This window comes from Dermochelys coriacea, chromosome 10 (assembly GCF_009764565.3).
Source record: "Dermochelys coriacea isolate rDerCor1 chromosome 10, rDerCor1.pri.v4, whole genome shotgun sequence".
NCBI lineage: Eukaryota > Metazoa > Chordata > Testudines > Dermochelyidae > Dermochelys > Dermochelys coriacea.
The window spans coordinates 67,702,489-67,729,496 of NC_050077.1; the positions used below are offsets into that span (position 1 = coordinate 67,702,489).

Consider the following 27,008-nt stretch of genomic DNA (forward strand, 5'->3'; position numbering starts at 1 on the left):
AAAGGCTGGGAGGAAGATGAGTAAGTGACACAGTGGAGGCACACAGAGTAATAAGGAGAGCAGATCTGTCGGGTGTGCCTGTTGATCCTCTCTGCTAATACAAGAAACAGAGGAGCCACAATGAAACTGAAAGACCACAAACCTAAGACTGATAGAAATAATTCATTTTACATGATGCATAATTAGTCAGTGAAACTCAGTCCATGGAGATAGAAATGAGGCTAAAGATAGGATCTAAATTCTATTTTTGTGAATAATAAAAATAGCCAGTTTCATTAAGCTCAGATAAAAATGTAGAAGGGTTATAAACCCTTATGTGTCAAGCACTCACTGCTTGAGATGAAGAGGAATATTATCCCATAGATGTGAGTGCATAGCTGTTCATTACAGAGACCATACACTGTGAAACATTGGTACTAGCACTGTCAGAGACAGGATATTGGATTAGTGGGCCCATTGGGCCAGCCTAGCATGGCAATTTGTAGGCTACCCTTTCCACCTCCGATGTTCTTCTCTGGTCCCCTATATACTTCAGGGAGGCCATAAGTGCCTAGACAGACAGGCCCACATTAGACAGCAAAAAGCCTTCTGCTCCTTACTTCTGCTGCTGCTGTTTTCAGCACCTTTCCCCTGGCCTTTGCTGGCTCTCTGAGCTGCCTGCCCTAGTGCAGTTCACAGTGTGAAATAGGGAGTGGGGATGGGGGCCCCAGGAAGGATGGGAGGTTGAACCATGTTCCCAGCAGTGGTGAGCTGCCAGGGGTGGGAGCTAGGAGTGTGGAGGAGACAGACTGAGTTGCTAGGTTGTTAAAAAAATGCAATATATGGAGTGCGTCTGAGCGAGGCTTGCTTGGTAACAGATACTTAGGGAAATACCAAGAGCCACTCTGCTAACATGTGTTTGCATTTGATTTCTTTGATTACTCTGCTTCCTGACTAGGGCTTTCTAGAGCAGCTCCCCCTGTCAGCTGGGGTGGTTAAATATACTGAAACCACCAGTTCTGTTTTAATGCACATTCTCTAGGTAACCTCCTTGCAGAAGATAGTGTATTACAACAAGCACATAGACTGTATGCATCTTGCACCTTTCTGCTTTGCTAGCCAAAGGCAAAATTCTCTGCTTTTGGACTCCTGGATAACTCCTACTGACACCAGCAGAGAGCAGGGTTTGGCCCATATTCTAATACTGCATTAAGTTCCAGTGTTCCTTTCCCTCGCTGTCCCCTCAAAATCAAGCTGATGTTTATCTTCCCCAATTCCTGCTGCTGCCAAACCATCAATCTGGGCAGATGATAGTTAATCTAAGTGAGATGTTGCTTGATATAGTAGATAACAGATGGAGAAAAAAGACAGCAAGTATCCTGAGTGCTTCTCTATTGCTTCTATCTATAAATGTTTATTTATGCTAAAAATATGTTTTAGTGCTGTGAGCTCTCCTCTAGATATAACCTTAGTTGTACATTTAACCTATATTCCAACAACTCCCAGCTCAATAGCCCTTCTGGGCCAAATTTTGCAGAACTCCTTCAGAAGTCAACAGGAGTTTTACCAAAGTCAGGTGTACAGGATTGGGCCAAAACATATTTTAGTGAGACTTAATTAGCTCCTTAGTTTTCCTATTTTCTAATATTTTAATACAAACTAAGGGTCAGATCCTGCACAAATAGGTGTCAACAGCAATATTACCATTGATTCCTGTGGCTGTGAGGCAAAATCTATAGACTTGATACTGCATTGGGATCTATTAGCGCACACTCTGTGTCCATGAGTACTTCACTGGCACTTTGAATGGGTCCATGTCAGCGGCCCCTCCTGTATGAATAGGGCCTAAGACATATGGGAGACCGGGAGAGAATACTGAATTTGTTCACAAAGTACAGCTGATACTATCACATGGGAGGTACCATTTATTTGTATTATATCAAGGCAAGAATGATGTCAGATCAGAGAGTATTTTTATACTGCAGTCCAAAAGAATGATGGAGAATTGGGATTCAGGCATAAAGTGGGTTGCTCAAAAAATGTTATTGGTAATGTGTGCATGTGAATATAGTAATGCAGATTATGCTGTCATTCCAAAATGTACATCATGCTTACCCATTCTTTTATATATATATATATATATATATCTGCCACAGGCTCAGTTTTCCCATATTGGTGCTTCTCTTCATGCTCGAACACCTTACATCTACAGAGTCCCCGAAGAGGCAAAATTCTATTTTCTAGTTCTGAACATAGTGTATGGAATCCTTCCCCAACTGCTGGCTTATAGGTGTGTCAACAAACCAGAGTTTTTTATGAAAGCAAAAGAAGAAGAAAAAGCTCAATAGAAAGATTGCTTCCACCTCTTCTTTTTTGCTATGTATATAATTGGTTTTTGAGGTAACTGGACTCTCTTATAGAATCCAAATGACATGTGGTTTATCAAAAATGTGTAAGATTGCCCAGTCCGCTTTGTGTATCGTTACTGTAAAGAGAGAAAATAAAGGGAGCTGCCTTCAGTTAACACTTCTCAACATTTTGCTTTTACTTTGTCATGGAGATAATTTCTAAAGCTATTCCTCAGTAAGTAAGCAGTTTGAGTTTTATTATTAATATCACATGGAGTTAAGTAATAATTATTTCAGTGTTCTGCCTGCACAGACTACTCCTGGGAGAATTCTACACAATGCAGAATTTTGCAGAAATTAATGTTGTGCACGCAGAATTTCCTTTCTTCCCCACAGAAATGGGCTGCAGAGCTGTTGGCCGTTACTAGGGTCCGCTAGACCTGGCAGAGCCCAGCTTGCAAACAGAAGACAAGGCTAGGGGAGAGGGAGGGAACTGGAGGGTTCCCAGCAGCTGTGATTCTCAGCATGCTCTGAAGGAGAGAGGCAGCAGCATGCAGGAAACTCCGTGCAAGACTGGGACCCAGCATCAAGCTGTTTCTCCCTCTGTATCCCTGGGCTCTGGGGGGTAGAGGGTGTGAGTGTCTGGGCTGGGGGGGCCCCATGGCTAGGCTCTGGGGGGGGGAGTGTCTGGGCTGGGGAGGCATGTCTGGGCTCTGGGGTAAGGGGGCAGGGAGGGTGAGTGTTTGGCCCCCCAGTTGGGCTCTGGGGGCAGAGAAACAGGAACTGAGTTGTACTCCTGTTACAGACATACTTGCTGACAGGTATTTTGAAATAAATTACCAAAATAATTGAAACTGGCATGATTATATAGTATTATTTTGACAAATTTGCAGAATTTTTAATTGGTTGGTGCAGAATTCCTCCAGTAACAGACTGGATTGTTTCAGCATTACCAACTCTCATAAAACTATGGTGGATTGTTTTGGTTAATATTTGGAAGTGTGAACAATTAACATACATAACATGGTTACGCACATGTTTTATTGATCAAAAAGTATTTCTTGCAGGTCAGCCTGTTAAAAATCCTGAGAAATCTCTTAAAGAAGACTCTACATGCGAAAGGCAAATCATATGGTTGTGGAAATGCTGTTTAAGCATTCAGTCCTGCTCAAGTGCTGAGCACTCCAGGTCTCATCCAGCTAAGCATGAATGCACATGCTTAATCATTGAAATTGACAGGACTATTCACATGCTTAACTTTAAGCACATGGTTAACTGCATTGGTGAAGGGGGCGTCAGAGGACTCAGCACTTTGGAGAATCCAGGTCTTAAACATTTCCAGGTGTTTTCAGAACAGAGTTTTCCACTGAACTTCTCTATACAGCTGCTTTTGCTGCTGGTATTTTGCCATAAACAGGCAGCAGCTAATATAGAATTTAGTAAGGCCTTGGCTGATGGAGCTTTCTATTTGCAGTTAGAAGTATTTCTATTACATCAGAATATCTTTATACTAAAAATAGTACATTGCTGTCTCATTTATGGATGATAATAGGGGATAAACTTAATGGGAAACATTTAATGCTTGGGTATTTTAGAATTTCTAAATTTGGAGGGTTCCTTTTTATAGTCTAAACAGAGTGTTGGCTCATCCATGTGCATGTTTCAACCTATACGGGGGGACTTTCATACTTCAACTGGAAAATGTCAAACCCTGAGGGGAAGTTCACAGCAGTGGTCAGAAGAGAGTGTCTATGCTTTACAACTCTATCCAGAAGAGCAGGATTCAAGACTCCCAGAGCATGTGTTGGTTGCAGTGTTGTTGTAGCCATGTTGGTCCCGGGGTATGAGAGAGACAAGATGGGTGAGAAGCTCTGTGGAGCTTCAAAGCTTGTCTCTTTCACCAACAGAAGTTGGTCCAATAAAAGATATTAACCCAGCCACTTTGTCTCTATCGTAGCACGTCAGTCAATGTTTGACTGTCAGAAAGGAGCTCATAACATTAATTTCCTCCAGGATCCAAACCTTCCTGGGTGTGGAGTCCTCCCTTATATATTTGAATTCAGCTCCATCCCAACACATTCTCCCCAAGAAAATAAAACAAGAGCTGTTCAGCCGTCGCAGGATTTACTGTCTCACAAACAGGTATCATGCCCCCAATGTTTCCTCTAGTGCTTTCAAAGAAACTTTGAATATGGTCAAGGTGAATTTAATAACCTCTTGTTATCCAGGAAAAAAAAGCAATGTACAGAAAAAAAAAAGATCTCACCTGGATTTGTATCTGTTATTGTCAACTCAGTGTTAACAGAATGTTTTGCTTTAATACTTGAGTTACATTAATACCTCACATTATTACACGTATGAAGCCAAATATGACGCTAACTTAGTTGCTTACAACCTCAAACCTTACTCCCAATACACATTCCAATAAATTTATTCTGTAAAAACAATACATTTTTTGTTTTTGTTTTTTTGTTTTTTGTTTTGTTTTTTACAGTAAACTTGTCAACTACAAACCTTGAATACGCAAAAGATGTTCCAAGGACAAGCATAACAAGGATTGATAAAACCAGACTAAATATGTTTTCACAATAAAAGCTGGCATAAAAATAAATAAAATTCTCTATTATCACAATAGCAACAATAATGTACACAGAATAATGGTTTTGGAATGCTTACTTCCTAGTCTAGATCTATTTCCAAAATTAAAACCAAAAACCAAAAACCAAAAACAGAAGAATGACAGGATCCTTTTTTAAGCCTTTCAATACCGAAAATTCGATGTTTTGGTTTGGTTTCATAAGGTTTCTGTATCACAATAAGCTTAGATATGGAAAGCATCCAAATAAATGAGCTCAAATTGTGTTGGCATTGGAAAAAATCCTTGTATTAATCTAAAGAAACACAAAAAGACTTTCACTAACTCCACATATAGGTACTAAGCCAGATAGTGTACATTACATCGTGATTTTGAGAAATATTAACGAGTATAACTAGCTAGGTATTTCTAATAAGGAAAGATATTTTATTACAGTATTGACCGTTGCAATGATCTCAGCTGAAGAAGAATTTTTCTTTCATTTTGTAAACGGATCAAAAAACAAGAAAGGATGGATATTGTGTAATTTAAAGTTATGTTTGTAGGTGGAATAGAGTCTTGTGGTCTTGTATGTAGGGGATTAATTCCTACGGTTTGCTTGTTTTACAAAAATGCAGATTTTGAACTATTTAATTTGGAGTTTCTGCCTTTTCTCTCTAGAAAAGGCTTCTACCACATGTACAACTCTGCAACATCTCCATAAACCTCAGTCACTGGAAAAGGGCAACTCCATGCAACCAAATAATATGAAAATCAAAAGATATCCCTTAGAAAAAGGGTAAAATGTCATTTCTGCAAACACAACAGATAGGAATGTGAATAATGTGCATACAAACTGGGATGCTGTTGATGATACCAATGAACAGATGTGCTGACTCATATCAAATCCAAGAATATTAGACAACCAAACACGTAACCTTCTTGTGTTTTCCCTTCATGTGCAGCAGTCAATATGTTGGTTAAGTCTGAAAGAGAGGAAAAAATGTATTTAATGTAAGATTTAATGCATCAAGCTGCAGAGAACAAGATTCAAATGAATGCCTTATCTTTACATTTCAGAGCCACAGTTACACTAACTGCATGGTACAGGGCAATAGCAAGATTTTTTTTTAAGGAAAGGGTTTGAGTTGCATCATAAACACACATTATCACAAAATATTAAAGAACCTGGCTTGAGCATTTCGGGCTTTATTCAAATAAAAAGCTTTGTTCCATTTATGTTGGTGGATTTTGTCCTCCTGCCCCCATAATTTCATTATGAAAGGTGTAGGATACACCAAACACAACCAAGTTCTGTAGTTTTCTGTTTAATCAAACCCTTGGTATGCATCACGCAAAAGGTTAGATCACTGCTCTGTCCACAGGAGCTCCTGGGCCTTGCAAGAAGTCACTAGAAATGGCTGTGTGTTCTGCTCAAGCAAATGAACACTTGTCCACAATGAAAGGAATACAAAAACTAAGGGGTGTGTATGTTATTCCTGAAGATATAGCCTGGCTTGGAGCTCTCTATGGGATGAAAAACATAGGCGGGAGAAACTTCCATGTTACTACTGAGTCAAGGCCAGCTCTTGCGCCCATTATCATTAATAGGAACAGAATCAGTCCCTTTCTGCGTGGTCATGGCAAGTCTCTTGTCTTCATGTCTCAGTTTCTCCATGTAAAATGGACCTAGTGATACCTACCTACCTCACAGGGATCCATTAATTTTTGTCTCTCTCATGGGAGATGCTGTATGAGTACTGCACACTCAGGCGGGGTTTCCCTTTGGGGACTGTTCTAGAAATCACTTGTAAAGAAAGGATTTGGAGCGTTACCTGACCTATCTACCCACACACAAATTATTGAAGGAAAGAACCACACCACACACAGTCAACGTGAAGCAATCAACAATATATTTGTTTTTGTTCATTCAGAAAAAATCAACATCAGGAAAAAGGGGGCCAGAGGGTGAATCCACAAGGAATAGTGCGGTTTTCATTTTACACAGGATCTGGAAGAGAATAGGAAAAAAAGAAAACATTTTAACACTGTAGCACGAGCAGCTTCCGCCCTGTACAACCCCTTGCGGCAGTGTTATTCATCACACCATGGCTGTGGGTGAGCATGTCTCTCTGAACCAAGCGGTTCAGCTGACTACAGCTGCCAGCTAAGGGAGCTCACTAGCACAATGGGCGCCCAGTCCGGTTATAGCCTGTAGCTGCTTATGGCTCTCTGGCACAGAGACCGTCTTTTTGTTCTGGTTTATACAACAGCTAGCACAGTGATGGCCAGGTCTGTGACCAGGGCTCCTAGGCACTCTGCAATACCAATCTAATTAGTAGAGGTCTGTGCTTTTGTTCCTGCTTTCTGTCCCCTATCCATAGTAGGAGTTCTTACAAAATATGTCCCATACTGCATGCGCAATGTCCTTCATGACCCTTCCCCCTCCATTTCCCAGGGCAGTGATGCTTTGTTCTTCAGAGCTCCCACACTAACTCTCTTCTCTCTCCTGTTTATGTGTCGCTCGCTAAGGTTATACTTACAGGTGTGTCAGAGTCTTTGCCTGGAGATGCTCTCCCTGCTGTTGGGCTTCCTTCCGGAGGGAGGTGCAGACACCCGTTAAAACAATTGCAGCCCGATTAGTCAGCCAAATCCCGGTTGCCTTTTACTACAAATCCCTACTGACACGGTTGTTCTCCCGCATTAACGAGAGAGGCCGGGGTTGCACTAGTCAGTCCCTACAATGAAAACGTTACATGAAATATACAAAGCTATCCCACCATAGTGTTAAGGCTTTGCTCTTGCCAACGATAATGTGCCCATGGGGTTGAACTGAGGGGGCAGTGGTGGATGCCACTACTTGCTAGGGCTCAGTCGCACGTTAACGCTGCAACTCCTCCTCACGGCTGAGAATTACGACTTAAGTGCTGGGCCATAGCTTAGCACATAAGATAGGATAAAGACGAAGGGGTCAGATCATCCCCAACATTGCTGCTGCTGCACAGCTGACAGAAATCCAGTCTGATACCACTCCCCCCCCCGGCCCATCACAGGGCAGGTCTTGTCTACTTACAAATGTAGCAGGGGGGTTTGGCCAGCAGCTCCCCTGATGGTTCACACCGCCCTCAGGAAATCTGCAAGACCCTGTGCCTTTGCTCAGGCTCCTTGATCTACCCACTGCTCCTGCTGAAGCCATGCTGCCAGGCTCCCCCAGAATCCGCCTTCCAGAGCCGCTCCACTGCATGGATGGGTTTCATTAATGCTGACCCTAGCAGTCTTTACGTACTTGGTAACGTCTGAAATGTAGGGCACTACCAAATTCACGGCCATGAAAAACACGTCATGGACAATGAAATCTGGTCTCCCCCTGTGAAATCTGGTTGTTTGTGTGCCTTTACCCTACACTATACAGATTTCACATGGGAGACCAGCGTTTCTCAAACTGGGGGTCCTGACCCAAAAGAGAGTTGCAGGGAGATTGCAAGGTTATTTTAGGGGGGTCATGGTATTGCCATCCTTACTTCTGCGCTGCCTTCAGAGCTGGGCGGCTGGAGAGCGGCGGTTGTTGGCCGGGTGCCCAGCTCTGAAGACAGCGCCCTGCCAGCAGCAGCGCAGAAGTAAGGGTGGCAATACCATACCCTGCCACCTTTACTTCTGCACTGCTGCTGGCGGGGCTCTGCCTTCAGAACTGGGCTCCCGGCCAGCAGTCGCCGCTCTCCAGCTGCCCAGTTCCGAAGGCAGTGCCACCGCCAGCAGCAGCACAGAAGTAAGGGTAGCAGTACCGCAACACCCCCTACATAAACTTGTCACCCCCCCCCCCACAATTCCTTTTTTGGCTCAGGACCCCTACAGTTACAAAACTGTGAAATTTGAGACAAATTGAAATTATGGAATTTATGATTTTAAAAATCCAATGACTGTGAAATTGACCAAAATAGATCGTGAATTTGGTAGGGCCCTACCTATGGAGCTTGGGGGGTAGTGGTGGGCATGATGCTGCAGGGAGCAGCCAGCACCACAGATCTGATCAAAGAGCCCCATCCCCATGGAACTGATGGACAGAGGATTATGATGCTGGGAGGATGGCTACCCCCCTGCTACCCTACCCTGGTGCCCACCCTGCCCCAGATCAGCAAGGGTTTCATTCCTTCAACAAGACAGTGTCCACGCAATGACAGCTACAACTTTGAGTGCCTTTATTTGTGTTGCTTTGAGTCAATCACTCATCTTGCTAGTACAGAGCAAAACCACCCTGGCACTGAAGCAAACAAAACTGGCCTGAAACCAGCTCCCTGCTGCCTCACCATCCCTGTTACACCTAGCGGAAACTGGGCACAAGAGAATCTGGCCTCCTGTAGGTAAAAAATGTGTGTGGAGTCAGGAAAGCTGCACATGGAAGTATGGCAGAAGAACAGAGGATCCAGTCAGAGAGGCGCTAGTGGCCTGGGCGTAGGACTATTGCCAAGTTCAAATCCTAGTGCTGACGCTTCCTCCCTGTGTGGTGTTAGGCAATTCATTTAATCTCTCTATGCCTTAGTTTCTCTACTTGTAAGATGGGAATAGTGATATTTGTTTACCTTCTTCATACACGTGACAATTAATCGGGCATTAATTCTGAGATCACAATGATTGTAGAATCCAACCCTTACTAAACATGCTGCAACACAAAGTTGTTATTGTAGCTTTATACTGTAAAAGCTAAATGAAATGAGAAATGAGAAATGTTACACTGGAATATTCTGCTCAGAAGGTATTTTGAGGAACCCTAAGCATAGGTACGCAGCAAAGGACTCTATCCAATGGGCAAGTAGTCTCAGTGGCTGCTAGCTTATAGAAGCTCTGTTAAGAGCCATATTAGCCAACAGACTTTTGAGGTTCAGGTACAAGATGCAGTAATTCTGGGGTATCATTTTGGAGAGGCAGCCATACTAACAGCAGCAGCAAGGGAGGGGAGACAGAGGACCCTGGGAATAGCTAGGAGGCTAGTATGAATTTAGCAGCAAGCCTACAAGAGGAGCTGAACCAGTGGGCTGGTGTGATAGCCAGCAACCCTAGCTTATATTCTAATATCAAGGTGGTGTTTCTCTGGCTAAACAAAGATCAGTCAGATGGTGAAGGTTTTTAAGGGGTGCTATGATCCAAGGGCACAAGTCGATCTCCTACCTCTCAGTCAAAGCGATGAAGATTAAAAGACAAACCCTGTCCCCTCTGAAAATGGGAGAGGTGACTTCAGCACACTGGAAAAGCATCCAGGCACTATATAAATGGAGTGACTACTGTGATATTATTAAGACGAAAAGCAGTCTGTGTCCTCTGGGTAACTCAGGCATGGCCACAGGAGGATGCATGCTGGGAGCACCAGAGACATGGAGTCTCATCTGCAAGAGCTCTCCTCCTCTGGGCAGCACTGCAGTTAAGTTAAGATGAATGTTTTTAGGCCTCCCACCAAACCAGCAGGTTTCCATGGCCTTCCATGGCTCAGGAGGCCACGCGGCTGGGCAATGATCCTTGCATGGTTCAGCACCACACCAAAATGGTGGGGCTGACCAAGCACATTCCAGAGAGCAGTGTTAAAGAGGCCGTTTGTTATGTATAATTAGAGTGCCAAAGTCAGCATCTTTTCCACCCTGAAAACTGTAACAAAACAACTAATTTTCTAATTCCAGTCTTGCACAGGACCCTGATGAAACCTGAGCTTCCCTAAGATGGAAAGAGCAGCCTAAGGTATATTTTTGTATTATATATTTGTATTATGTATTTTGTATTGTATGCTGGCACCTTCTTATGACCAGATAAACCCACTGAGCTTGATTTTCCCCCCCACATAAACCAGGTCTAACTTCAGTGAGGTAAAGAGAGTTGCATTGGGGTAAGTGAGAAGAGGAGCAGGCCCACTCTGTTCAAGTTGTGCATTACTGTTCAACTGCTCTTTCACAGATTTTAAGGCCAGACAGGACCATTAGATCAGCTAGTGTCACCTCTGGGTGAAATTCTTTGGTCTGTGATGTATCAGTTCCCGTGTCTTGAGCTCTATAACGTGTGTTTGACTAAAGTACATCTTCTAGAAAGGCATCCAGTCTTGATCTGAAGACATCAAGAGATGAAGACTCAATCCCTTCCTTGAAACAGAACTTTAAGAGCTACTGGAAAGCTCCAAAGAGAAATCCCGAGGAGGACTGAGGGTGAAATTTACCCAGTGTACAGAGGCGCAGAAGTCCTTCAGCACAGCAGAACCACAGTGGTTCCACTACATATGAGGTGGCCTGCCACTAAGTAAGCATGACTGGGGACACCATGCCCCCAGTGCTCTTTATCAGCCCCTCAGAAACTGTGGAGTGGCAGTGTCTGAAGTGGCCTGGGGACATAGGTCTGAGTGAGTGAGTACAGTGCTTATAAATCCCCATGGAGGAAGTGTGCGGGGATTGTGGACCCTATTCCAGCATAGGGCTTGGAAGTACTGCAGGACAGTGCCTCTCCCTGTGTGTGGGTTAGGGTGGTGGATTCCATCCCACTCCAACCTCCATGTAGTTATAACTCTCTCACACATTTGATGCCATAGTTATTCACTGAAACTGGTCATTAAGCATTTCAACCCTGACCAAGAGACTAGGTACCAAATCCTGAACGTTGAAAAGTCATCCGGTCTTATTACTACGAGCAGGCAAAACTCCATGCATGGTAGCACCTTCTGATCATACTCTGAACATGGGATGTAGCTAGGGTGACCAGATGTCCTGATTTTATAGGGAGTGTCCCGATTTTTGGGTCTTTTTCTTATATAGGCTCCTTTTACCCCCTCCCCCATCCCAATTTTTCACACTTGCTGTCTGGTCACCCTAGATGTAGCCTACCGCCATGTTACTGCCACAAGTATGTGTCTGGGAGTCTGACCCAAGCATTTGGCATACACTTTGCACCAATCACCACCCATAGGATCAGTGCTTACTTAGTGTTCTGTATGCTAGTGACAGAGCCAGCTCCCAGTATACTGGAGAGCATGCCCAGTGGTTAAAGGGGTATAATCATGACAAACCATCCTCAGTCATAAACAGCTCTGAAGGGGGCGGTCGGAAAATACATTTGAGCATGCGGTGTCCCACTGCATCATTCCCCACAACCCGGCCTGTTATCTGTGCAGTGTGAACAGAGTAGGACAATACAGAGCAGGAGTAATTGTTTTTTTAAAGGTGGCTGCTGTTTGCCCATTTGGACAGGCCAGGATATGATCTAAACACATCAAGACACATCAGTTCTCCTGACCAACACTCTCCTTGTCTGTTGCTGGGCTCACAGTAACAATGCCAGGGAGTGCAGTGGGGACAAGTATATGTGAATCAAGCTTGTAAGGCATGTGCAGGTTACTTTTTTGTGCCAGCTCCCCTGCTGCTCTGGGGTACAATGCCATTCCATGCCCCCTTCAGCACAGTGAAACCCAGAGCAGGATCAGCCCAGGAACCTGCACGCACAAGGCCTGATTCGCCTCTGACTTAAGCCTGTGTGAATCAGAAGCGGCTCCAAAGAAATTGGCAGAATTATGTAGGTGTAAATCATGTGAGCGAACAAGCAAGCCCACTGCATTTAGTACATCACAGTACAGCATGCACAGGCCCTGATTCTGCTCTCACCTCAGTTTTGTAACAGTGCAACTTCACTGGAGCTACTCCCGATTTACACTGGTGTCAACGAGAGGAGAAATCATACCCACAGTGTTTGCTAAGGCTTGCTCACTCATCTAGGTTGAAATTCATCCCTGTGCAGGTCTAATGCCACTTACACCCTCAAAGCAGGAGTTGAGCAGGACTTATGCAGTGTGTATAGACCTCTGCACAGGGTGAACTTCACCGAGTCTGAGGATCTGTGGTAACAAACTGCACACAAAGGGAATGTGAACGGAAGATTACCCCTTCACTGGTTTTCTGCAAATCTGAAGAAGTGTTTCTTGTGTCATTGCCTGCATCTCCCGCATCAGAGCCGCTCTTATTTTCTTCCTCTTTGCAGTCCTTATCATCTTCATCTCCGGGAGATTTCCGTGACTGCTTGGAGGATTTCTAAACAGATCAACAACACAGTTAACAAACAAAAATCAAACTTCGGAGCGAGAAAGACGTAGCTTGTGTTTTACAATGCGCGTGCAAGTCCATTCTTCTTGTCCTAGCTCATGGGCCCCTATTTGAAGCTCTTCCTAGATACAGTCAATGGGGGTGGAAAGCATAGATTGGTTTCAGCATTCAGAGTTACAGCAACCGATGAAACGAGGAGAAATTAACAGCTGACATAAGTGGGTAGCATTGCTAATCAGAGGTAGAGATGGTAACAGGAGAAGGGCCATCTGTAGGTTTGGTTAGTTAATGAAATGATGTGCCAGATTGACAAAAGTTTTGATTAAACACAGAGGTGCAAAACGAGAGCAGAATTGACAGAGCTGCTTTCCATACTTTCTTGGTGCTGTCAGTTTTAATATATGAACATTAAAGCCATATGAAACCATACGTCATTCTTCTTCCCTTTATTTCGTGCAATTCTCCAGCACAAAGGGATAGACTGTGGCTTTACTAATTCTCCATTTGTCCAGAGTCTACCAGAAAAAAAAAGGGGGTAAATAAGACCTGAATTTCTAATGTGAAACACACACAGGGAAAAAAAATCTACAAGTTTCTGAGTGCTGAGATCTAAGGTTTTTGTTCAGGTCCCAGCCCATCTCTCATGCAAAGCTCAGCAAATCTGAAACTAGTCCCGAAATAATTAATGGAATATTTTTCAGTGACACTGTAAGAGACCAGATTAATAAGGCAAAATAAATCAAGCACTAATTCTTATAGGGGATTTTATCCCTTGATTTCAATGGGCTTCAGATCAGGCTCATGATTAAACCAGGTTTAAAAAAGAAACGAAAAAGAAGAGCAAAGCCATCTTGAGCTGCTCTTGAGAGCACGTTAATCAAAACATGACTGTTCTGGCAGTTTCATCATACACTCGATTATAATCAGTGCCCATGTATTCCACAATTCTACAGTCATAGATTTTTGCTGTGGAATCCACCCCTTGTTGCAGAGTCATACTACAGAACCCAATATTTCATTAAAAGAAAAATATAGGCCACATTGTGCTACCGATTTTTAACTCCCTGGGAGCTCTGCTTAAAACCAATGGCACGATACGGCCCTATGTTTCTAGTTCTTATGGTTGTGAAAATAACCTTGAAATGTGAACTGGGTGTAAATTAAAGCAGAGTTTCCAGACAGCTTAAAATAAGAGCTCAGAGAGGGGTGAACTGCCTCATTCATCCCCGTGCAGAGTTAGTTCTGAAAACTGAAGATGACAATTTAAATGTTGACCTTGTTAAATGTTTCCCTCATCTTTATCTTTATTTATATTTACCTTATTTAAATATGCTTGTCCCACAACCCCAGCTGCCTCGGTCCCCACTCCACTACTAATGCCAGAAATGCCCATTACACAGCTGCCAACCATCCAGCTTCCCTTCACCACCACCAATTTATCTGATGTAATAAAAATGATAATCCAGGAAGTGTGTAAAGTATGTTGGGGCAGATCCACAGCTGGTGTAAACTGGCATTGCTCTGTTGGCTTCCATGGAGCTGTGCTGATTTAAACCAGCTGACAATCTGGCCCACTGAATAGAACACCAGTGCTACTGTGCTGACAGACAGACAGACAAATATGAAAATGAATAATGATCTTAAATACTTATGTGGCTCCCATTATCACAGTGCCTGAGCCCCGGCAAGCTTTAATGTATTTATCCTCCCAACACCCCTGTGAGGTAGGGAAATGCTAGTAACCCCATTTTACAGATGGGGAAGTGAGATGCAGAGAGATCAAGTGACTTGCCCAAAATAATATAGTAAGTCTGTGGCAGAGCAGGAAATTGAACCCAGGTCTCCCAAATACCAGGTTAGAGCCCTAACCACAAGACCAGCTTTTCTCTCTAGTTCAATAAACCCCACTATTTTGGAACAGAAATCTAGACCTGCAGAAGGCCGGGCTAAACTGCCATTACAATGCACAAGTGACAATGGAAAAGCTTCTGGATCACCTTTGAAGTGTAAGATTTTTTTCGTTTTGAGCCTGCTTTTTCATTCTTTCTTTTGCCTTTTCCATCCTCTTCTACCCGATCACCTTCCTCCTCACTGCTTGCATCGGCCGTATTTCCTCCTTCTCCCTCAGTTTCTGAAGAGCTCTGTTGCTGGATTGCCTTTGAAATAATAAATAATAATAATAATTAACTAAAACTCCCCCCAAATAATTAATTTTTGCCATGTCCCATATTGTACAGGGAGATCCTAAGAAGAGAGAGCTTGCACTTCAATCATTTTACTCAGGAACAAATTAGTCTGAATTTACAACCATCAAAATAGAGGGCTGGCAGAGGCAATTTCTTCAGTAGCCACTTGAAAACAGTTATCAGATGCATATTCTGAGATGACACGCTCAGAAAGGTTTACTGTATGGCTGTCAAGCGATTAAAAAAATTAATCATGATTAATTGCACTGTTAAATAATAATAGAATACCATTTATTTAAATATTTTTGATGATGTTTTCTACATTTTCAAATATATTGATTTCAATTACAACACAGAATATAAAGTCTACAGTGCTCACTTTATATTTATTTTTGTTTACAAGTATTTTCACTGTTAAAAAACAAAAGAAATAATATTTTTCAATTCACCTAATACAAGTACTACAGTGCAATCTCTTTATCATATAAGCTGAACTTACAAATGTAGAATTTTGTAAAAAAAACCCCCAACCTGCATTCAAAAATAAAACAATGTAAAATTTTAGAGTCTGCAAGTCCACTCAGTCCTACTTCTTGTTCAGCCAATCGCTCAGACAAACAAGTTTGTTTACATTTGCAGGCGATAATGCTGCCTGCTTCTTGTTTACAACGTCACCTGAAAGTGAGAACAGGCATTCTCATGGCACTGTTGCAGCCGGTGTCGCAAGATATTTATGTGCCAGATGTGCTAAAGATTCATATGTCCCTTCATGCTTCAACCACCATTCCCGGGGACATGTGTCCATGCTGATGACTGGTTCTTCTCAATAACAATCCAAAGCAGTGTGGACTGACCCATGTTCATTTTCATTATCTGAGTCAGATGCCACAGCAGAAGGTTGATTTTCTTTTTTGGTGGTTCAGGTTCTGTAGTTTCTGCATTGGAGTGTTGCTCTTTTAAGACTTCTGAAAGCATGCTCTGCATCCCATCCCTCTCAGATTTTGGAAGGCACTTCAGATTCTTAAACCTTGGTTCGAGTGCTGTAGCTATCTTTAGAAATCTCACATTGGTACCTTCTTTGTGTTTTGTTAAATCTGCAGTGAAAGTATTCTTAAAATGAACAACGTGTGCTGAGTCATCATCCAAGAATGCTATAACATGAAATATATGGCAGAATGCAGGTAAAACCGAGCAGGGGACATACAATTCTCCCCCAAGGAGTTCAGTCACAAATTTAATTAACGTATTATTTTTTTAACGAGCGTCATCAGCACAGAAGCATGTCCTTTGGAATGGTGGCTGAAGCATGAATGGACATACGAATGTTTAGCATATCTGGCACATAAATACCTTGCAATGCCGGCTACAAAAAGTGCCATACAAATGCCTATTCTCACTTTCTAGTGACATTGTAAATAAGAAGAGGACGGCATTATCTCCTGTAAATGTAAACAAACTTGTTTCTCTTAGTGATTGGCAGAACAAGAAGTAGGACTGACTGGACATGTAGGCTCTGAAGTTTTATATTGTTTTGTTTTTGAGTGCAGTTATATAACAAAAAAAAATCTACATTTAGAATCATAGACTTTAAGGTCAGAAGGGACCATTATGATCATCTAGTCTGACTTGCTGCAAAACGGAGGCCACAGAATCTCACGCACCCACTCCTGTAACAAACCCCTAACTTATGTCTGAGCTACTAAAGTCCTCAAATCGTGGTTTAAAGGCTTCAAGGTGCAGAGAATCCTCCAGCAAGTGACCCGTGCCCCACGCTGCAGAGGAAGGTGAAAAACTCCCAGGGCCTCTGCCTATCTGCCCTGGAGGAAAATTCCTTCTCAACCCCAAATATGGCAATCAGCTAAACCCTGAGCATGTGGGCAAGACTCACCAGCCAGACACCCAGGAAAGAATTCTCTGTAGTAACTTGGATCCCACCCCATCTAACATCCCATCACAGGCCATTGGGCATATTTACTGCTAATAATCAAAGATCAATTAATTGCCAAAATTAGGCTATCCCATCATATCATCCCCTCCATAAATTTATCAAGCTTAGTCTTGACGCCAGATATGTCTTTTGCCCCCACTGCTCCCCTTGGAAGGCTGTTCCAGAACTTCACTCCTCTGATGGTTAGAAACCTTCATCTAATTTCACGTCTAAACTTCCTGGTGGCCAGTTTATATCCATTTGTTCTTGTGTCCATATTTGTACTGATCTTAAATAATTCTTCTCCCTCCGTGGTATTTATCCCTCTGATATATTTATAGATAGCAATCATATGTCCTCTCAGTCTTCTTTTGGTTAGGCTAAACAAGCCAAGCTCTTTGAGTCTCCTTTCATAAGGCAGGTTTTCCATTCCTTGGATCATCCTAGTAGCCCTTCTCTGTACCTGTTCCAGTTTGAATTCATCCTTCTTAAACATGGGAGACCAGAACTGCACACAATATTCCAGATGAGGTCTCACCAGTGCCTTGTATAATGGCACTAACACCTCCTTATCTCCACTGGAAATACCTTGCCTGATGCATCCCAAGACGGCATTAGCTTTTTTCATGGGCATATCACATTGGCGGGTCATAGTCATCCTGGGATCAACCAATACTCCGAGGTCCTTCTCCTCCTCCTCTGTTACTTCCAAGTGATGCACCCCCAGTTTATAACAGAAATTCTTGTTATTAATCCCTAAATGCATGATCTTGCACTTTTCACTATTAAATGTCATCCTATACTATTACTCTAGTTTACAAGATCATCCAGATTTCCTGTATGATATCCCGGTCCTTCTTTGTATTGGCAACACCTCCCAACTTTGGATCATCCACAAACTTTATTAGCACATTCCCGCTTTTTGTGCCAAGGTCAGTAATAAAAAGATTAAATAAGATTGGTCGCCAAACCAATCCCTGAGGAACTCCACTAGTAACCTCCTTCCAGCCTGACAGTTCACCTTTCAGTGTGACCTACTGTAGTCTCTCTTTAACCAATTCCTTATCCACCTTTCAATTTTCATATTGATCCCCATCTTTTCTAATTTAGCTAATAATTCTCCATGTGGAACCATTATCAAACTTACTGAAATCTAGGTAAATTAGATCCACTGCATTTCCTTTGTTTAAAAAATCTGTTACCTTCTCAAAGAAGATCAGGTTGGTTTGACACTATCTACCTTTAGTAAAGCCATGTTGTATTTTGTCCCAATTACCATTGACCTCAATGTCCTGAACTACTTTCATTTGTAAGGTACACTTTCACGACAAAGAGATTGCACTACAGTATTTGTATGAGGTGAACTGAAAAATACTATTTCTCTGTTTATCATTTTTACAGGGCAAATATTTGTAATAAAAAATAATATACACGTTGATTTCAATTACAAAACAGAATACAATACATATGAAAATGTAGAAAAACATCCAAAATATTTAATAAAATTCAACTGATATTCTATTGTTTCACAGTGTGATTAAAACTGTGATTAATCGCAATTAATTTTTTTGAGTTAATCAGGTGAGTTAACTGCAATTAATCGACAGCCCTAGTTTACAGAGAAACAGAAGTGCTGGTGACGGCAGTCGGCAGAGTGGTGAACTAATGACTCAGTCCAAGAGGATCTATCTGTCATTTTCTGATTTGTGCTGGGCAATGCAAACTCAGAGATCTTGGCTATATGGGAAAGTGACCCAATCAGTAGAAAGGGTGGCAGCTCAAAAAACCAACATCTCCCTAGAGGGAAATTTCAGATCTGACCAGGAGGTGGAGAACTCTCACCCTGTTCTCCTCCAGCAGTCCAGAGGCCCCCTAAATACCACCCTTATCAACATTCAGATCATCTTCTGCATGATTGAGAATGAGGACAGGAATACAGAATAGCAGGCTCAGCTGCAGATGTTCCATACTTTGAAAAGTGCTCATTGGATAACAGTTGTCCTCCATCTTTTGGAGGTGGCTTATGCTCTTGAAGGACCACAGAAGATAATCTGGGTTTCTATAGCCCCTTGACTGTTCCTCTCTGGCTGACTGACTCTGTCCCTAACATATGATAGGGACAACTGTTAAATGCAGTCATTGCTCCTATCAAAACCTCCTGCTCTGCCTTCTCCCCTCCCCAAATTTCTATAATGCTGTTATGCATTGTCAATGCAAAAATCCTCAGCCCATTGACAATGTCAAGTTAGAGGGCAGCACAGTGCCATAAAAATAAACAACAAAAGGAACTGGGCACCAAATATTCATATTTATATAGAATTCAATAAACAGCATCTATTTTTTAATTCACCTATACCTGCCGCAGAATTTTCCAGACTACTGCATAGACCGAGGGGCTGTGCTGTACAATTAAGATCCCATTTGTCACAGAGTACAGGACATGCTTATCCTTATGTTATGCAATTACATTCCCATCACCAACTCAGAAACCCCTCAATATTATCCAAACCACAGCCTTCTAGCACCAGCCACCCAGTAGTTACACTGATAAGACACCCTCAAAAGGAATATAAGTAAGGTAAGGAGGAATGGAAGGGAAGCTGTCATTTACCTGGTATCCAGTAAACTTGACTCCAGGGTTGTTTTCTATTTCCCACAGTCCTTCGTTAAATCCTTTTCGTTTGTTCGACTTCCCAAACTTATCTTTATATTCTTTATATGGGAAGAGGTCTTTGGGCCCCAGAAACGCACTGCATTTTAACAAAATTGACATTCAAAAAATGTTGTTAGGATTTTTTTCCCTGTAAGTTAAACCCATATTGCAGATGTGATGCCTATTCTTTTGTTCATAGTAAATCATTACACTCTGGCTGATTCTGTATTAGTGCTGTGAATCTGAATTTACAGATTTTACAGCCCGGGTTCAGGACCTCAGCTTTTGATGTTACAAAATCATGCTGTGCATCTCTAAAAACAATTATTACTTAGTCTCATGTATTATATTAATTACTACTGAGAATTCTGCAAACTGGGAACAGACTAAAAATAATACTGTATAAAAAATTAAAGTGCATGGAGAATTGCTAGAACCCATGAGCCAAAACCTACCCCTTTGTTATGTGGCCTTAACGGATGTAGTATTTATTATTATTACCTTAGGAGCCCCAGTGTGCTAGGCGCTGTACAAACATAGAATAAAAAGATGGATCGTGCCCACAAACGCTTACAACTAAGTATAACAAGACACAACTGATAGGGGATACAAGAAAACAATGGGACGATATTGGTTGGCATTACTAGCAGTGCTATCAACACACCTGGTGCCTAATTATTGCCAAGTTATTTTGTAGGCATCACAGCTAAAAGACTTAGCACTATGTCCTTTCATAAAGCAGCTCTGCCGCAGGTCAACCCATCCCAAAAATGGACATCACGATGCAGGGAGGAAGAAATAAAATTAGCAAGAATTTACCTACCAAACCCATGGCTATCATTGCATTATAAAATCCTACTCACATTCTAGGCAATTCCTGGCATAAACAAACTTTGGAAAATATACCAATAATTTCATACATAAAACCTAAAAAACCCATTATTTTTTCTTCGCTTACTATTTCTCAAAGACTGGTATTTTTACACTTCCATGGCCAGTCATAATTTGTATTAAGCATGATGGAGGGAAAAAATCCACTTCATTCCCATTGGAGAACCTTCTGCCCCATCAAAATAAGCTCATAGCTACCTAACCACTTTATCTTTTACTGCAACCCTTTTTCTACCTCCTACGCACTTTTATGGCCCCCATCACTGTAGACTCTCAGAGCTTCACAGTCTTTCATGTGTTTATCCCCACAACACCCCTGTGAGGTAAGGCAGGGCTAATATCCCCATTCACAGATGGGGAACTGAGGCAGAGAGAGACTAAAAGACTTGGCTAAGGTGACAGAGGAGGTCAGTGACAGAGAAAGGAATTAAACAAAGATCTTCATTGTCCCATGCTAGCACCTTCTTCCCACTTGTGCAGCTTCAGTTGAACTAGGCCTTGATCCTTTTTGCACTTATGCATGTGAGTAACTTTATTCACGAGTGGTCCCATTCGCTCAGGGGCCTGAGAGCATGGAGAGAGCTGCTGTACTGAGGCCTTAAACTGTAGGCTCTTTGGGGCAAGGACTTGCTCTTATTATGTGTCTGTAGAGCATCTAGCACAATGGCACCGGGATCTAATGTGGCCTTTGAGAAATCCACACTTGTACAATAATAATACTAATGTGAAGAATGTACATTTACTTAAAAAGCTAAGGAGTGATCTCCCAACATACATGATAAAAGTGACATTAGAGCAAAGAACCCCAAGAAGTTAACTTTCCTTTGTCTCTAAGAAAGTATTCCCTCATTTTGCTGCTACTGAGAGATCTCTCTTCATATGGCCAAGGGCTCACACCAAAGCTATAGGGAAAACAATTACAGCGGATCATGTGAAACTCACCCTGACACATCTGAATTTATCTCATCCATAACATATGGAAATTTTAGTTCAGTTTTTACACAAAAGGTAAAAAATAAAAATCATCCCAAACTGGAAAAGGAGTACTTGTGGCACCTTGGAGTTTAAACAAATTTATCTGTAGCTCACGAAAGCTTATGCTCAAATAAATTTGTTAGTCTCTAAGTCCTCCTTTTCTTTTTGCGAATACAGACTAACACGGCTGCTACTCTGAAACATCTCAAACTGGGTTTGAGACCTTTCCATTGTCCTTCGTGGAGGAGGATAGTTTTCACTGCTCTGCCATAACAGAGCTAACGAGACGCACTCTGCAGTTTATTATTAGTTATTCTTTCTAAAATATGGAGATAACTGCACAATACATTTCTATTCCTGAGGTAAAAATCAGATCACAGGCTAATAATAACTTTGAGGCAAACTAAGTCATTAGCCCAAAATTAAGCCACTGCAGAGTTAACAATAAGCAACATCTAATTAATATTATTCTTATTTTAAGATGTGGTAATTAATTATTTAGAGACTCTTTACCCTCCTCATTTCCCCCCATGGCCCCACCCAGCTCAGTTCTTCTACCCTCCCTTCTGTTCCACTTTCCTCTACCCCACAAGACAGAAGAATATTTATTTTAAGCACTAAGTGGAAATAGCGTGAGACTCCTGTTTCAGCTTTGCTCTTTTTCCATTTGCCTACCACCAATCTTCTCACCCTGTCCTGTTCTATGTTTATGTAGAAATTCAAGCGTACAGGGCCAGATTATTAAAAGTATTTAGGTATCTCACAGGATTTTCAAATGCATCCAGGTGCCTAAGATCCCACTGATTTCAATATGTTTTAGGTGCCAACGGGCTTTTGAAAATCCCACCAGGTGCCTAAATACCTCTGAAAATCTGGCCCATAGTCAACAGAAAATCCTTGCTCTTTCACTGACTTTGAGTCAGTTACTTCCTCCAAATTAATATTAACTTGAGCTAAAAATTAGAGACACTCAAGTTTCAATTAAGAAAAAACACTTTCTAAACCACTCTTTATTGCTGAAAGGACAAATTCTGATCCCAGTGAAGTCAATGGGAGTTTTGGTACCAGCTCCAATGGGATTGGACTGAGCCCAAAAAGGTGTTTGAATACAATACATTCATCTTGGTTACCTCAAGTACAATGTACTTTTATCATAGATCTAACTTCTGGTGATCCATTAACAGTCATGTCAAAATGTGTACATGAAAGAAACCTGGGCCCTGATTCCCATTGATCATGCAGGCCCTGATGCACCACCCTGGCCCTGTAGGATGGCATTCACAATCACACCCGCGTTAAGGCTCCTTTACACTACCAGAGCCAGATTCAGGCCCATAGTATCTACCTCTGGTTTCAATCAAGATTTATTTGTTAATGTCAATGGAGAGACACAGGAATAAGAATAGTTTGAATGAAAGGAGATTCAGGCCCACACATTTCAAAAGAAACAACCATGTTCATTCACTTACGTTTCATGAGTCCCAAAAAAGAAGATAGGGTACTTATTTGCTGGAGGCTTCACAGCTCCCTCAGGGAGTTCATCAATCTGTGGGATAGAAAGGGACACCGGACTGTTACCATGTTCCATCCAATCTCAGAAGCCAGACAAACCACAAACGTGTGATTGGAGATTTCACAACTTCTTGGAGGTCCCATTCTGTGCTTGGGGCTTGTTTATTTTAATTAGTTTATAATTAGTTTATATTTTATAACAAGTATATGTGTCTGCGAAGCACCTCAGTGGCAAACCTGAAGAGTCAATGCCTCGATTTAGCCACAGAACAGGGATGCTGGGGCAGCCATATGGCAACCTTCTACCACCCTGCACTACCAATGTATCTATCGATGGTACTTATATGGTCCCCATAACCACAGTATCTGAGGGCCTCACGATCTTTAATGTATTTTTCCCCACAACACCCCTGTGAGGTAGGGAAGCATCATTATCCCCATTTTACAGATGAGGACCAGACAGACTAATTGACTTGCCTGAGGTCACACAGGAAATTTATGGCAGTGGAGGGACTTGCACATAGGTCTCCTGAGTTCTAAGCTAGCACCCTAACCACTGGACCAACCTTCCTCTCAACTCTCTTCCAGAGAAGTCACATCTCCTGTTCTATTGGACTGGGAATGATAACTTCATCTCCATACCCACTTGGTCCCTGGTCTCTGCTGAGGCTACCAACAAGGCTACGAAGGAATGTTCCTTGTGCTGCGGGTTTTTGTGAGGTGTGCACTTATCTCCCAAGAACTGGACAGAGACCACCAAGCTCATGTCACGCTCATCACCAAGCAGACAGATGGCAACAACTTTCAATACAGAACTAGGGCCAGATCCTCAGCTGATGTAAATCAGAGTAGCTCCAGTGACTTAAGCCTGGTGGTGCCACATTACATCAGCTGATGATCTGGCTTCTGAGCCAGCAAGGAACCTGACTTTCTAAGACATTTCATGATAACGTTTCAAAATTTTATCTATGCTAATGTAAGTGCTAGGGATCTTATTTAAATTCATATAAAGGAAGAGCAAAGAGTAATTGAGGGTTCAGACTAGTAGCAAGTCCTTAGTTGAACTCAGTATGGCTGCAGGCAAGAACTTCACGGCTATTCTGTGCATTCTTCAATACCAGAAACAGATGTCCAAGATGTTACCTGAGCCCCAGTTTTCACTGAAATTCATAACCTGTTTAAATGAGGGCCCACCAATCAGATTATTTCCTGGTTAATTCCTATTTTAAATACAAGTACCAGACTTCAGAGTAGCAGCCGTGTTAGTCTGTATTCGCAAAAAGAAAAGGAGTACTTGTGGCACCTTAGAGACTAACAAATTTATTAGAGCATAAGCTTTCGTGAGCTACAGCTCAATGCATCTGATGAAGTGAGCTGTAGCTCACGAAAGCTTATGCTCTAATAAATTGGTTAGTCTCTAAGGTGCCACAAGTACTCCTTTTCTTTTTAAGTACCAGACTGTAACTGCAGGAAAAAGAATGTGAAAGGAAACATTCAAACCCTGCCACTCACTTACAAATGCAGATTGGTAGCCAGTCAGGATTTCCATGGCTTTCAGATTGCAACAAATATTATGCGACTTAAAGCTAGAAGTTTCTAAACTTCATACTAACAAGGTCTACGATGATAATTTACCAGGAGCCTGGGGGATGCACCCAATTTGCAGGAATGGGTCATACTACAGTCACCCCTCATCTTCAGTATGACCAGGAGAGAAACTAGGTCCAGAATGGCCCAGACAATGCGGCTATAAGGAGCACTGCACATGGGATCACGGTGGCAGTCTCTGCAGCTACATCTCCATGTTAAATTGGAAGTCAGCCATGGACTGCATTGTAGAAAGATATGGTGTACAGTGCCAGTGGACTTTTTCCTGGAATAAAACTAACAACTGCAAATCATCTGAGGAGTGAAGATTGATACTGAAGAGTGAAGACATGATTAGCGTTGAATGCTGATCAGGAGGAACTTTTCTTACACAGAGGCCCAAGGAAGGATATTCACATGACCCTGAGACTGGGGGATAGGGTGGACTCTGCAGGAGTGAGGATCCTCTCCCAAGCACTGTCTGCAGTGCAGTCAGACCACTTGCCACATTCCCTGGCAGCTTCTGTTGCCAGCTATGAGCAGCACCGAGGAAGTATGGGGAAGGGAGGAGTTGAGTTCTCTCTCTGTCTTGCTGCTCACCTCTTCTCTATTCCTCAGTAAGTTCATCCATTGACTGACCACTCCACTGCCTTTGTGTCATCTTAGGAAGTCATCAAAGAGCTTTTCACTGCTCTAGTGCACACCACAATCTTTCCAAAAGTTATTAAACATAAATCTGCACTGGACAGCTCCAGGATGGGCTTGTGAAGCTCCCACTGCCTTACATGTACACCCCAACCTTCCATTGTGTTGCCGAAGACCAGACACTTCCTACCCTCATTGACAGGGCTGTGACCTACACCCTTCAGATTAATGTCTCTAGATACTGTATGGGGTTGGAGTCAATCTCTAAGGGTATGTCTACACTGTGATAAAAAACCTGCGGCACCGAGTTTCAGAGCTCGGCTCAGGTGACTTGGGCTCGCAGGGTTCAGATTGCAGGGCTACAAAATTGCAGGGTGGACATCTAGGCTTGGGTTGGAGCCCAAGCCTTAGGGTGACCAGACAGCAAGTGTGAAAAATCGGGATGGGGTGGGGGGTAATAGGAGCCTATATAAGAAAAAGCCCCAAATATTAAGACTGTCCCTATAAAATCAGGACATCTGGTCACCCTACCAAGCCTGAACTTCTACAGTTCAATTTTATAGCCACATAGCCCGAGCCTGGCGACCTGAGTCATCTGACCGGAGTCAGTCGTGGCCATCCCACGGGTCTTTTATCGCAACATAGGCATGTCCTTAGTGTCATGCAGGACCCCATCCCGTTACTGTTGAACTCAAAGGCAAAATCTTCATTGAGTTTAGGGGGAAACAGAACTCAGTAATACAGAAGGTTCTCTGTTCTTTTGCGGTTCGATAAGACTCTGTGCAGCCTGCCCACGTGAGACTATTAGGGGAAAACCTGCATGACTTGCCATACAAAAGAGAAACATGTCACGCCCCTTTTGATTGACTGCTGAAGTTATAAATGCCTATTATTTAACAAACTGAATAACTTCAGCACTCCCTGAAAACGACTACTATTTTCCACAAAGGGATACTTAGGAGGACAGCAGCCATGCTGCCAGCTCCCTGCTGCTGAGCTCAGCCCCAAATCACTGCCATCCTCCAGGATGTTTGGATTAAATCCACTAAGATTTGGATCGCTATTTCCCTCAATGCCAGCAAGATCAATGCAAGGGGGGGAAAAACCCTGAGTTGCTCAAACAGGGAACAAAAGAGATAAGTGCACCCAGGCTAAGACAGTGTGCTGTAGTCACAGAAACATAGCGAATGACTGGAGCATCTGTCTACTACACCGCCTAACTGCTGCTTTGTTTTGCTTCTGGAAGGAAACAGATTTTAAAGTGCCTGGTATAACCTGCAATCAAATCGGAGGGGGTTGTTTTTTTCTGAAGCAAAACAGATGGTGCACTGGCTCTTGAGCCACCCTGTGAGTGAATCTGATCTGTGCATCGACCACATCATAAACATTTAGTTCAACTACCCCTAAAATAAAGCAGGTGGTTTCAGATTTCCAGTTTTCTCTCCTTTACTTCTGTTGCTTTCATCTGCTTAATGAATAACAACAGCTTTCTTTCTAAACAAGCTTAGCACAGTAGCGCCTCCCAGCATTTGGTTGCTAGCCAAATGGCCCAACTTTGGAGCCCTTTTACTGGGCTTGTGGTAATTAAATGCAACCTGCGAGGTGCAGGTCTGCAAATGGAACATGCACACCCACATCACTAGTTGGTGCAGGGGTTTTAGTAAAGCATG

At 42.5% G+C, this 27,008-nt stretch overlaps 2 protein-coding genes across 8 annotated transcripts in view; one reads left to right on the forward strand and one right to left on the reverse strand.

Annotated features, from left to right (window-relative positions):
- Positions 1 to 5,190, forward strand: part of TM6SF1 (transmembrane 6 superfamily member 1) — a 34,371-nt gene extending 29,181 nt beyond the window's left edge. For 3 of the 6 annotated variants that reach the window (XM_043493503.1, XM_038419025.2, XM_038419027.2), the window contains one exon: positions 2,136 to 2,513. In XM_043493503.1, coding sequence (XP_043349438.1) covers positions 2,136 to 2,327 — 192 coding nt within the window. In that variant the 3' untranslated portion in view covers positions 2,328 to 2,513. Of the gene's footprint in view, positions 1 to 2,135; positions 2,514 to 2,640; positions 2,946 to 3,394 lie in introns of those variants that run through there. The other 3 variants (XM_043493502.1, XM_043493504.1, XM_043493506.1) reach the window with 3 other exon arrangements.
- HDGFL3 (HDGF like 3) overlaps positions 4,743 to 27,008 on the reverse strand; it is a 57,764-nt gene continuing 35,498 nt past the window's right edge. The window contains exons 2-7 of one of the 2 annotated variants that reach the window (XM_043493507.1): positions 23,064 to 23,140; positions 19,687 to 19,825; positions 14,960 to 15,118; positions 12,804 to 12,950; positions 7,446 to 7,495; positions 6,883 to 6,913 (exon numbers count right to left, since the gene is read on the reverse strand). In XM_043493507.1, the coding sequence (XP_043349442.1) occupies positions 6,898 to 6,913; positions 7,446 to 7,495; positions 12,804 to 12,950; positions 14,960 to 15,118; positions 19,687 to 19,825; positions 23,064 to 23,140 (588 nt within the window). In that variant the 3' untranslated portion in view covers positions 6,883 to 6,897. Of the gene's footprint in view, positions 5,889 to 6,882; positions 6,914 to 7,445; positions 7,496 to 12,803; positions 12,951 to 14,959; positions 15,119 to 19,686; positions 19,826 to 23,063; positions 23,141 to 27,008 lie in introns of those variants that run through there. The other variant, XM_038419032.2, reaches the window with a different exon arrangement.